This window comes from Chiloscyllium punctatum, chromosome 11 (genome assembly GCF_047496795.1).
Source record: "Chiloscyllium punctatum isolate Juve2018m chromosome 11, sChiPun1.3, whole genome shotgun sequence".
Taxonomy (NCBI): domain Eukaryota; kingdom Metazoa; phylum Chordata; class Chondrichthyes; order Orectolobiformes; family Hemiscylliidae; genus Chiloscyllium; species Chiloscyllium punctatum.
The window spans coordinates 96690769-96704519 of record NC_092749.1 but is presented as its reverse complement, the minus strand read 5'-3'; the positions used below and the strand labels follow the sequence as shown (position 1 = coordinate 96704519).

At 42.1% G+C, this 13751-nt stretch overlaps 1 protein-coding gene across 1 annotated transcript in view; it reads right to left on the bottom strand.

Annotated features, from left to right (window-relative positions):
- sash1a (SAM and SH3 domain containing 1a) overlaps nt 1-13751 on the bottom strand; it is a 128071-nt gene that overhangs the window by 6959 nt on the left and 107361 nt on the right. The window contains 6 exon segments of the mRNA XM_072581326.1: nt 2422-2478; nt 2480-3429; nt 3432-3551; nt 5799-5942; nt 8386-8536; nt 13443-13652. Coding sequence (XP_072437427.1) covers nt 2422-2478; nt 2480-3429; nt 3432-3551; nt 5799-5942; nt 8386-8536; nt 13443-13652 — 1632 coding nt within the window.

Sequence of the window (13751 nt, the reverse complement as noted above, 5' to 3'; positions counted from 1 at the left end):
CCTGTAAGGGTGGTACAGGCAGAAACCTTTGTAGTATTTAAGAAGGATCTGACATGCACTTGAGATGCCAAGCCATACTAACCCATGGAAAATGTGATTCAAATAATAGGTGGCTCTTTTCTATTGGTGCACACTCTATGGGCCAAGGGACCTTTTCTCTGTGCTGTAGACCTCTGTAACTAATTAAATCAATAAATTATACACAACATGCCAACAGCCATACCAGGCATACCTGAAAATACCCGACATTAACATGGCGCAGCTACAACATAGGATATTTGGGTAACAAACAATATGAGCAGCAAGTGTTCGTCAGAACTAAGCACAACCAATGGATTAACTCATAGCTCTGTAGTCCTGTCACATCCAGTTGTGAAGGGGGGTGGTCAACTAAACAACAGGGAAAGGAGCTTGCTTCACAAATACCTCATCATCATTGATGCAGCAGGTCAGTGCAAAAGATAAGGCGGAAGCATTTGCGACAATCTTCAGCCGAATGTGCTAAATGGATGACCAACTTTGGCCTCCTCCTGAGGTTCACAGCATCACAGATGTCAATGTTCAGCCCAATTTGATTCACTCCATGTGAAATCAAGAAGATGCTAAAGGCACTGGCTACAGAGATTATGGGTCTGGACAACTTTCTGGCAATAATGCTGAAGACTTATGCTCCAGAACTAATTGTATCCCCAACCAAGCTGTTCCACTACAGCTACAACACCTACATCTACCTGGGAATGCAGAAATTTGCCCAAGTATGTCCTGTACATGAATATGTCAAATTCAACCCAGCCAATTGTTGCCTTGTTAGTCTACTCTCGATCATCAGTAAATTGGTCCAGCAGCACTTGCAAACCTGCTTACTGACATTGCGCTAGGATCATGTGGCTCCTGACCTCACTACAGTCTCGGATGAAACATGGACAATAAAGCTGAACACCAGAGATAAAGTCAAAATGACTGAGCACGGTATCAAGGAGCCTGACTAAACTAGAGTCAATGTGAATTAGGGATAAGCTTAACAGTAGTTGAAGTCATACCTAGCACAAAGTAAGGTAATTGGCATTATGGGAGGTGAATCATCTCAGCTGCAGAACATTACTGCAGGATTTCCTTAGGGTAGACATTTTCCAATCAACCGGTTCAGAGATGTTATTGTGCACCTTCTGAGCAGGTGAGATGTGAGTCAAACTCCCTGGTCCAGAGGTAGGACACTGCATCACTGGAGTCCTTTTTCCTCAGGGTAGTGTCCTAGGTCCAACCATCTTCAGATACTTCATCAATTATCTACTGTCTATCATTACTCAGGAGGTGATAATATTCACTGATGATTATACAATGTTCAACACAATTCATGACTCTTCAGAAACTGAAGCAGTTAATGTCCATACTCAGCATGACCTGGACAACACCCAGGCTTCGGCTTACAAATTGAAAGCGACATCTATGTCACACAACCCCCAAACAATGAACAGCTCCAACGAGAGAATTTAACCAACAAGTGGACAGATACTTGGTTACGCAAGGGGATAAAAGCTTATTGGGAGTAGGCCAAAATGCAGATTTGCAGTTAGAATCAAACCAGCCAGTGATTCAAGGTGCTAGTTTATTGTCACCTTCTCCAGGGAAATTAGGGATAGGCAATAAGTGCTAGCATACTCAGCACTACCACAGACAAACACTTTTCTTTTCACAAAATTGAGACTGGTGTGCTTTGTACTAGATGTTTGCATTGACAATATCCATGACATTAGAGTAATTTTAAGGCAATATACTGTATTGAAAGATGCCTAGACAAAAGATATGCAATAAAGGAAATGCACACACTGGACTGATTAATGAATGCTAACCTGCAGATTCATCGGGACATCCCTAAGAAATATCTCACAGCTAGAAGCTTCCATCGCCTAAACCCACGGGTGTAATGCTTATGTCTTCTAAGCTTCTGTCTTCCTCTCTCAAAGATCTCCTGCAGCAATTCCAGCAAAGGAGGAATACCAGGAGGAAGAACATAGCAAGAACTGGTAAACAGGGATAATATTAAAGCAGAGAGACATTGAGGAAGGGGACGCTGAAGCAGCCACTTCCTACCATAGATACTGAGTTTAGCTGGATGGGCTGGGACATCAGTGAATATGGGGAGTGGGAATAGTTGACTACAAGTAGTTTTGCTCATCTAGAGTGTTCCCAAATGGACCATGAAACCCTGTCAGGAAGGCCAGCAGTGAATGTCAGAAAGTCTGCTCCATCTTCTACCTTCTTATGGCTGCCACAGGAATTTCAAGGTCTACTTGCTGTATCTATGCTTCGATTCTTTGGCTAATTCCAGAGGAGATACACACACTCTTAAATTAGGCTGGTTGATTACATACTAGCAACAGGGCACTTACTTTCAAAAGGAATAATCAGTGTTATTTATACCTTGTCAGAGTAGGGTTGCTCTGTAAGATCAATTGCTTCGGATTCCAGTTTATTTTCGAATTAACATTTCCAATTCCACTTCTCTCATCCAAGATGCCTTTCTTCCAGGTACAGTAAATGTTTTAAGTCCCAGCTGTGGTGAACAGGCAGTCTCTGGCAAACAAGGGGCATGAGTAGCTGCAGTTGAGTTGACCATTTCTGCAGTGGGACATGGAACTTGCAAGTTAGTGGGCAGTCCATACCTATTGGCAATGGCTGCGTTTGACTTGTTCAAAATATGAGGCACAGGATGGATGCCATTCCGCATTTTCTCTCTGCATTTCTTGGCAGGTACAGGTGGTGGCTGGGAAGGATCTCTGGAATGTCTGCTGGTTTCAGTCAAAGGTTCCTTGCTTTCTGTTGAATTACAGATCACAGAACTATCTTGATACCCTTCTGTAAAATGATGGTTTTGCTGAATGCTTGGAGGTGGGAGTATTGTAGGTTGATTCGGTAGGTCACACAGTACAACTGGAGTTGGGATGGTCTTCTCTTCTGAACACAAAAGTGGGGTTGAGATCAGGTCCTCCTTTTGCATATTTTGAGGACCACTAGTATTGATCTCTGTGTTGCAGTTCTTTGCATTTACAAAAGGAACTGGATTTGGTTTGCTGAGATCCCTTACACCAAAGCTGAGATGCTTCATACAGGAAATTTTCTTGATTTCTGCTTCTGTGGCAAACTTCCCTTGCCGAGGCAGAGCAAAATCTGTTCCCGTTTCTGGGACTGTGTTTGACAGAGCACCAGTCTTACTGTGCAACTCATCTGAAGAGTGGGATTTTTGCCACTGCTTTTGAATGACACGGGAGTGTGCCAAGTCCTCATAACTTACACTGACCCACAACTTTTGGCAACTTGTCCTTTTGCGGGGCATTGAATGGCCATGGGAACCAAAATGTCCATAGTTTGATTTTAGAGAACTACTTGAGACCTGAGGCTTAGTAATGCGCCTCCCTTTACCTCTTTCAAGTGTAAATTCTCAATAGATTTTGCAAGATGAAGTGTTGTGTAGCTTGTTGGACACTTAAACCGTAATCCAAGGTTTCCTGATGACCCTGTGGACACTAATGGCCAGGACTTTCTGCTTTTTCCTAAAGGCAAGTAAAACCAGTTAGAATTTGTTGATAATGCAAACAATGAAATTTCAGTTAGAAGCACTTTTATCCAACAAATAACAGCACCATTGCTAATCTTGGATCAATGGTAGTATGCTCCCCTCCAAAATGCATGGCAATGGGTTCAAGTTCCATTTAGAAACCAACACACAGTTTTCAAAAGCTTCTTAATCCTCCAGCATCCCTCTAATCTTCACCATATTGCATGCTTTTTCTTTTACGCTGTCCATGACTTCCCTCATTCTCCTTTTAATATGTTTCTTTTTCCTCCTTGGGATGAATTTCTACTGTAGCCTCCTGAATTACCCCAGAAACCCTTTGCTGCTCCACCATCTTTCCTGCTCGGCTCCCCTTCCAACCAACTCTGTCCAGCAGCTCCCTCATATCTCTGTCGTTACCTTTACACAATTGTAATACCGTTTCATCTGATTCCAGCTTCTTCCTCTCAAACTACAGGGTGAATTCTATCATACTGTGGTCACTGACCCCTAGGAAGTTCCTTCATAGAGATGTACAGCACAGAAACAGACCCTTTGATCCAACTCGTCCATGCCGACCAGTTATCCCAACCCAATTTAGTCCCACCTGGCGGTTCATGACATTGGTTAGGCCACTGTTGGAATATTGCGTGCAATTCTGGTCTCCTTCCTATTGGAAAGATGTTGTGAAACTTGAAAGGGTTCAGAAAAGGTTTACAAGAATGTTGCACCTTAAGCTCTCTAATCAAATTTACCTTATTACACATCAAATCCAGAAATATCTGTTTCCAAAGGGCTCAATCACAAACTGCTCCAAAATAGCCATTTCTTAGTCAAGCTACCAACCTGACTTTCCCAGTCCACCTGCAGATTCAAGTCCCCTGTGATTTTTGAAAAGTGCCTTTCTTATATGCCTTTTCTATCTCCTGATTTATTTTTCTATCCCACAGCCTAACTATTGCTAGGGGCCTGTGCATAACTCCAATCAGATATCTTTTTTCCTTTGTGATTCCTTAACTCTACCCTCACAGATTCTGCATCACCTGACCCTTTACTGCTTTTTTCAAATGGATTTAATTATTTCTTACTAACAAGGCAACTCTGCCAATTTGCCTGCCCCCTCGAAAGGGTGTGTATCCTTGGATATTTACTTCCTAGCCCTGACCTCTTGCAGCCATGTCTGTGATGCCCACAACATTGTTTCTGCCCATTTTAAAGTGCTCTATAAATTTGTTTACCTTCTTTGGTATACTGTACACATTTAAATGCAGCACCCTCGGTCTTGCATCAATTGCCACTCTTCTCATAGTTGCCCCTTTATCTGCAATGATGTTCAATTCCTGACCATTTTTTTCTATATACTCTGTCCTATTACTTGACATATTGTCATGATTGTAACAAGGTAATCAGGTGAACATCATAGAGTAATTTCAATTTCAAGGGCTGTTAGTCTGGTCCAATCAGGAAGCCCTGGCTGACAGAAAGGACAGGAGTGTTGCAGGGAGTGGAGTGCATTACTTCACTTCTCCCTCAAACTCTATTTTGATTTAATCCCTGCCCTCCCCTTTGATCACACAGCATTGCCCTTTGATGGGAAGGGCACTGCTTGTCACTGGCCACTCGGGTGTTTCCTTTCTTCCTGGTGGTGGAAACCGAATAAAGATTCATGCACCTTGCGTCTTTCACTAAGTCTTAAAAAAATTAACAGGAATGTCAGAGGTTCTGTTCACCCAGAGCCAGTTCTGAGCTAGCGAGGTCAGTGTCATGTACTATACACATATCAATAAAGGGTGACTTGCTGACAGGATGCCAGCCTTCATGGATTTATTTCAGGAAGCACTCCACCACACAAAAAAAAAACAGGAGTGTCAGGCATCCCGTTCATTCTGTGAGCTGGCTGAGAGGGAGCTGGATCAGTGTCAAGGACCCTCCACATGTAAATAAAGGGTGACTTGGTGATAGGATGCTGGCCTCTGTGGAGTTATTTCAATATATTTCCTTGACACCTATCAGATGATGCTCATGACAGAAACCTAGAAGCTTTCAGCAGAATACTCTCCCTTACAAAGAAGAGCAGAGAGCCTTAGTTCAATCTCTCATCTAAGATCATGATGACCTGTAATGGTATAGCACTTCCTAAGCACTATACTAGAAGTGTTGGACTGGGTTAGGCACTCAAGTTCCTGAGAATATCAGTATTATCTCTTGAACACAGTTATTCTGAGTTAGTTTTTGCTGCCCTTACCATTCTCTGGGTATCCACTCTCCTCAAAGCAACCTGAATCCCAAGGAAGCTGTCTTTGCAGTTCTGGACCAGTGTGCTTAAGAGAAAAGTGGGGTAAAATTTCCTGATTGGCACATTCACCAGCTGGATCTTTGTCACTGTTGCCTATAGCAAGAAAACATTAAAAGCCAGGTAACGTCAAGAGAACAGAAATGCAAATTAAAACAAACCAGAGATGCAAAAGTCACAACAAAAAACATAATTATGAGTCACAGAGTTAAACAGCATGGAAACAGATCCTTTGGTCCAACTAATCCATGCCAACTAGATATCCTACACTGATCTAGTCCCATTTAAGCTGAATTAAAAGCACTCGTTAAGTACTGAGAGTTTTATTTATGATACTGATTGCACGTTTAACGTGCCTAACTTTAGCTGCTTAATATCAGGAACTAGTTCAAACTGATCTATGTACTAGCTAAGACTATGTCGACGTAATATCAGATTTATTATCTGTATTTTCAGGGAGATGGAAACATAGTACTGTCACTGGATCCTAAACCAGAGGTTCAGGATGATGCTATAGGGATAGGAGTTTACATCCCACTATGGAATTTAAATTCAAACAACACAAACCTGAAACATCAATAATGGCAACCGTGAAAAACTATCGTAGATGGTTAAAACTCATCTGCTTCATTAATGACCGTTAGGGAAGGAAATGCGCCATCCTTACATGGTCTGGTCTACTTGCCACACGAGTTCAAAAGTAATGAAGAATGGGCATTTAGTACTGGCCTCGTCAATGACCACCCACATCCCATGAAAGTATAAAGAAAAAAAAATTGATGACAGGATCAGATGAGCAGCAGCTTTTTTGTTTGTAGTTGTTGCATAAATGACCGTGTGTGCGCACAGTGTCTCAGTGGTTAGTACTGCTGCCTCACAGCACCAAGGACCTGGGTTCGATTCCAGCCTTGGGTGATTGTCTGTGTGGAGTTTGCACATTCTTCCCGTGTCTGCATGGGTTTCTTCTGGGCGCTTCAGTTTCCTCCCATAGTCCAAAGATGTGCAGGTTAAGTGAATTGGCCAAGCTAAATTGCCCATAGTGTTCAGGGGTGTGTAGGCTAGGTGCATTAGTCAGGGGTAAATATAGGGTAGATGGAATGGGTCTGCGTGCATTACTGTTCGGAGGGTTGGTGTGGACTTGTTGGGCCGAAGGGTCTGTTTCCACAGTGTAGGGATTCTATAAATCTACGTTGATGACAGATTGATTAATCCTGAATCACAACAGACCTGTGGAGTATTTGAAGAACAGGACAGAATGGTTCACCTGGAGGAAAGTTCAGCATTATGATACTATCAGCCTGTAGTTATACGAGAGAGGTTAAATCTCAGAACTAACTTTATTAGATGTCTAGGAAAAAACAGTTTAATTTCATAGAGAGGAATGGACGCAAATGGTCATTTACTGCCTCTGTGCATCGTGAAAAGTGCACATGCCCAGTGTAGCCCCACTTGCAGCAGTCATCCGAGTGCTTGGATTGGGGTTCAATGTTTCCAAAATTGGTGCGCACAGGAAACTGAATAATACACCTACCTCACAGGAAGTAATCAGACCAGTCAGTGAGGAAGGTAAAAAGGGGTGTCTCTCTACTGGAACTGGAAGAGGAAATAAAGACAATGGCCTAGAAAGTCCTTTATTTTGGTGGTGGTGGTGGTGGGGGGGGGGGGGGGGGGGGGAAAGAGTGGGGGGATTGGTGAGAATAGTTGCTGCAGCCGGATAGATTGGAATTGGTTACTTCTGAGGAAGGGTCACTGGACTCGAAACGTTAACTGTGATTTCTCTTCAAAGTCGCTGCCAGACCTCCTGAGCTTTTCCAGCAACGTCTGTTTTTGTTTTTGACAACCCTCATTCCCTGTACACCCTACCCAACCCAAGCCTTCAACCTACCCCAGGCACTTGTTCACGTACCTGCCACTCTAATTCCTTTGCCTAGCTGGGTGAAGGAAAGGGGGATACAGGGATGTGGGGTTAGGAAAATGTGCTTGTCTGCAAGGACTAATCGGACCAAATGCTTCTTAGTCCTCACTCTTGTGGCATTCCATGCAATAAATATGACGTGACCAGCTTCACTCATGTTCCAAAAGCAAATAAAAATAAAAAAAAAAGTAAAGATAATGGAATTTTAGTTTCCACACATAAAACTGCTTTCCAGAAACATGAGGGGATTGATAATAAAGATTTACTATTTAAACAAAAATAAAATGTGTACGGGTGCAGAGCAGAAACTAAGGGGAGGGGAAGGGTTGGAATACCTGAAATGCTGGATTAAGTGCATAGAAATTTGGACCCTCCTCCTGTGCTGTAAACTTGTATGATTATACTGATAACATTTTATATGCAAGCCAGAGTATCTCCCCAAAAGTAACTGTTCTCTTTAAATGTATTTAAGATGTTTCAATGCCTCCAAACAAAAACCCAAGGATTTCTGTATTTTATTAACATTAACCAAGGCAATGCAACGATCACGATGACCTTTTATTCCTTGGCTTGCCTCAATCACGTGACCACCATGTTTATTTCTAATAAAAGCTTTGCTCTTACTGTCAATTTCGTGCAGGAAATCAACAGCTGTCAGCAGCTGAGATCTGTGCTGTGGTTCCAGAATGTTCAGTTCATCCAGGTCCTCTTCTTGCAACAGCTTCAATGTGTCCAAGTCCTCGTATCCATTCAGTAGTAGAGTTGGCATATGTTGCTGTAAATGGAACAAGCCAGATTTACAGAAACTGTTAAATGGGGCCAGTGGGGGAAGATCAAAACACCCCCTAAATGGTCTGCTCCTGCAGTATATGTGATTCCTCCTAATGCCTGGTAGAAAAGTGGAAAAACTTGCAAGAATTAAGTATCAATAAATGGATGGATCTTTTGTTTTTAGTTCACTCGCAGGATGAGTGTGTTTTTGACTAGGCCAACATTTATTGCTCATTGGGCAGATAAGTGTCAACCACGTTGCTGTGGGTCTGGAGTCACATGTAGGCCAGACCAGGTAGGTTTGGCAGTTTTCCTTCCTGAAGGGCATCAGTGAATCAGATGGGTTTATCTGACAATTGACAATGGATTCATGGTCACCACTAGATTCGTAATTCCAGCTTTTTATTAACTTCAAATTCCACCATTTGCCACGGTGGGATTCAAACCTGGGTGCCTAGAACATTACCTGGGTCTCTGGATTAACAGTCCAATGATAACACCATTAGGCCATCACCTCTGTCAAAGGCAAGCTGTGTTTTACTAACTTAAATGAGTGGTCGGCAAACATATTGTAATGAATGAATGGGTTCTTTGATAGAGACGGGAATGGTGACAGAAATGAAGTTCAAGTTTTGTCACGCACAGAATGAGATTAAACAAACAGTGACTAAGGGAGAAAAACTAGAGAACAGTGTGAATGACTTTTTCCAAGTGGAAGAGATGTACATTGTCATCCCCTGGTGATTTATTTTATTAGTTCACAGGTTACAGATGTCACTGGCTAGGCCAGCATTTATTGCACTCAGGGTGCTGGTGTGTTGCCTTTATGAATCGTTGATGTCCATGTATTGCGGACACACCGACCACACTGTTTGGTGGAGAGCTCCAGGATTCGAGGCAGCAACAGTAATATAGCAGTGATACAGTTTCACCTCAGGATGGTTTGTGGCTTGGAGAGGAATGTGTAGAAGGTAATGCTCCCATGTATTGATTGCCCTTGTCCTACTAGGTTTGAAAGGTATTAAAGATCATTACTCTTGTCTTATCATAGAATCCCTATAGTGCAGAAACAGACCATTCTGCCATTTGAGTGTGCACGACCCTCCGAAGACCCCTCTAACCTGCACATATTTGGACTATGGGAAGAAACTAGAGCACTCAGCAGAAACCTACACAGACACTGGGAGAATGCACAAACTCCGCACTGACAGTTCGAAGAAATTGCGGGGCACTTGGCAGAGGTATTTGTATCATCGATGGCCACAGGTGATGCTGGAAGGCTGAAGGATGCCTAATGTTGTGCTGTTAATTAAGAAAGGCTGCAAGGAAAAGTCAGGAACAGCAGATTGATGAGCTGGAGGTCAGTGATGAATGGGTTGTCGGAGAGGATTCTGACAGACAGGATCTACATGCATTTGGAAAGGCAAGGACTGATTAGGGATGATCAGCATGGCTTTGTGTGGGGGGATATCGCGTCTGTCAAATTTGACTCAGTTTTTTGAAGAGGTGATAAAGAAGATGGATGAAGGTAGATGTTGTCAATGTGGACTTTAGTAAGGCCTTAGACAAGGTCCTGCATGGTAGACTGGTTAGTAAGGTTAGATCACATGGGATCCAGGGAGAGCTAGCCAACTGTCTTGATGGCAGGAAACAGAGGGTGGTGGTAAAGTGTTGTTGCTCAGACTGAAGACCTGTGACCAGTGGTGTGCCTCAAGGATCGGTGCCAAGCCCACTGTTGCCTGTCATTTACATAAATGATTTGGGTAAGAATATAGGAAGGATACTTAGTACGTTTATGGGTGACACCAAAATTGGTGGTATAATGGACAGTGAAAAAAGTTATCTCACACAACAAAGCGATCTTGACCAACTTGGTCAGTTGATTCAGAAAAATGCGAGGAGTTGCATCTTGCTAAGACAAACCAGGGCAGGATTTACAGAGTTAATGGTAGGGCCCTGGAGAGTGTTGTTGAATAGCGACACCGAGGGGTGCATGTGCACGCTTGCCTTTATTGGTTAGAGCACTGAGTGCAGGAGTTGGAACATTATGTTACAAGCCATTGACAATGCCACATTGCAAGTACAGCATACAATTCTGGTCACCCTGCGACAAGAAGGTTGTTATTAAACTGGAAAGGCTGAAAAAAAGGTTTTCAAGGATGTTACTGAGACTGGAGGGTTTCAGTTATAAGGAGAGGCTGAATAGACTGGGACTTTTTTCTCCTAAAACTCGGGAGGCTCTTGGATGATCTTAGAGGATTAGAAAATCATGAGGGGTAGATAAGATGAATTGCCAAGGTCTTTTCCAGAGGGTCGGTGAGTCCAAAACTAGAGGGCATAGGTTTAAGGTGAGAGGGGAAAGATTTAAAAGACACCCATGGGGCAACATTATAAACACAAAGTGGGGCACATATGGAACAAATTGCCAAAGAAAGTGGTAGAGGTGAGTGCAATTACAACATTTAAAAGTCAATTGGACAGGTACATGGATAGGGGATGTTTACAGGGATAAGGGCCAAATTGCAAGCCAATGGGGACAAGTTCAGTTTCAGAAATCTGGTCTGCATGGATGAGTTGGCACAAGGGATTTGTTTCTAAGCTGTATGGCTCAAAAGCTGGAACCAAACCTGGGTCCCTGGCACTGTGAGGCACCAGTGCTAATCACTGTACTATTATTGTATCATGCATATTAAGAAATTGGATTTAGTTCAAGGAGCCTAATATCATACTGATAGATAACACAAAACTCAGAAACATAGTTTACAATGAGAATAGAAAAGCACATCATGGAGACACCTATAGACTAGCGAAAGGAGCAGACATAGCAGGTAAAGCCGAAGGCAGGGAAGTCCAGAATGCTTAATTCTGATCGGTAAAGAGAAGCTTCTAGCTGAAGGGAGTTTAAAGGTAGTCCAGGATCAGAGAGACTTGGGAGTGTAGGAAGGAAAGTCTTGATGGTAACAGAACAATTTAAAACAGTTGTTAATAAGTCATACAGGTCCTTGGTTTTATGAATAGAGAATACAAACAAAAACACCAGTTAGAATATTACAGCCTATTCTGAAGATAACACTTTGGGAAAGATGCTTAGGTAAAGTGTAGTCAGCATCTTTTTATTCTTGTTTACTTTTGTGTATGGAATTGGGAAAAGGATACTTTTAAAATCCAAGAATTGTGGAAGAGATTGCTGTACTTCTTGAAGGCAAACTGCCAACAATTATTCTAAGGTGTTGTTTATACTATTGCTTGCTCAAGCAGTAAGGGCAGACTACTGCGATTGGATTGACGCCAAGGGTGTCCACAAAGTGAACTTAAGTTGGCAACAAGACGGGGCTTGGTCTGTGGAGTGGTGACCATTTGTCGATGGTAATTGTCTTCTGTGTGCCAACAATCACATGACCCCAGATGACTGAACGGCTTATGGGTAACAGCAACATCGCCAGAGGTCTTGGACCTTTGGATGTGGAGACATACTCTGCAGTAAGAAACACCTGAAGCAAGCCAGGTTATTTTCCCTCATTAGATGCTGTAAGTTGTTGCTATAATCAATAAGCCAGAGACATTGTAAGCTTTGAATCAGACACTCTTTGCTTCCTGCAAGCAAGTGAAAATACCTGGGGAACAGAGATCGAGGAGCAGCAATTGCTGATCAGCCAAAGGATTTTAGCAAACTGTGTGGCAGGGACAATTTAACCGCCTGCCCAGTGTTTTCCTCTGCCCATAACATCAATATTTCTTGTGTCTGTCAACATGTGTTTGCAGAAGGAGTTTTAAGCAGTAGAGGAAGAGGTCAACAGTTCATAATTGCTTAGCTGCTACTGGAATTTTTTTTTAGAATGAACGGTAATTGTTATCAGTGCAGAAACCTGATCCATGCGTACCGCCAACCAGAGTTTAAATAGATACACAAATTGGGGAAATGTTGCATAGTTTTAGAAAATCTAACTTTTGTGATTTTGTGACTGGGAAAAATGGAGTTTGATTTCCATTGTCCTATCCCAGGAAGCCATGCTGGAGGATGCAAAGTGATTTACTACAATAATAACAGGATTAAAAACCTAGGTTAGATAGAAGATAAGGAAAGTTGAAGAGAGGTTAAACCGGGATTTGAATGAGGAATTCAATAATCTGGGATAGATAAAAAGGGAGAAAAAAAACTGGTGCAACAGTTGCTATCTGGAGGGCACAAGGTTAATTGTCAAAAGTGCCAGAGATAGCTTTTGAACTTTTTTAAAAACCATGTGGGTCATTATAGTCTAGAATACATAGCCTTCAAGAGGAAATTAGACAACTAAAAAATTATTATGGGGAAAGAACTGAGAGGTGCATCAAATTGTACAGCTTTTTCAAAAGAACAGGCACAAGCATAACAGGAAGAATGATTCCATTCTGCACAGCACCAATTCCATTCCGCACAGAGTCATTTTAGGTTTCCAATTTTTTGTAGGTTTTCTCCTGGATGGAAGTCAGAAAAGCCAACTTCTCAAATTGGAGAATCTCTTAATGTTAATGGGCAAGTCAGAGGTCCTTCTCATTGGCCTGCTTCTGGGACCTAGAGGAGATCCACAGAACCTTTTGGATCTTGTTGTAGAGACTGAAATAGCATTGGGATCCTAAATACATCACATGGCTGAGATTTCAATATATTTAGAAGGCAACTGCTTGGTTTTGGTGGCCACCCTAATAAAGCCTTTTCCACATTTTTTTTTGTGTGAAGTCTTTTATAATTGCATTTTTTTTTGACATGTTACTATGGAATCAAAATAAATTGGCTCAAACTTTTTGCAGGAGAATTTCTGTGCTCCGTTAAAGTAATCATGAAATGTGTGTTTGAATTCAAAATATGTTCTTTTTTGGGAGAACCGTACTATTGCAGATTCATTGAATATAAAGTAAATCACAAAACCAACCTGCAGGCCAATGCGTTGAAGGAGATCCTGAACATTTTGAGGTTTTGGGTGTTTGGTTCCCCGTCGCCGTCTCTTTGGCCTTTTCGGTTTCTCCACTTCATTATTCACAATATCCACGTAGATAAATTTGAATGTCCCAACCTTATTATTCAATAGACCCATCCAGGTTCCTCCTGGTGGTTTGCTAATTATATCGATAATATCTCCTTTCTGTGAAGCAGATCAGAAGTAGCAAGTCAAAACACAAAGCTAGTAATAAAATCTGTGTACTTACACAGTGCATTTATATTGTGCCTTTCATGAAGTCAG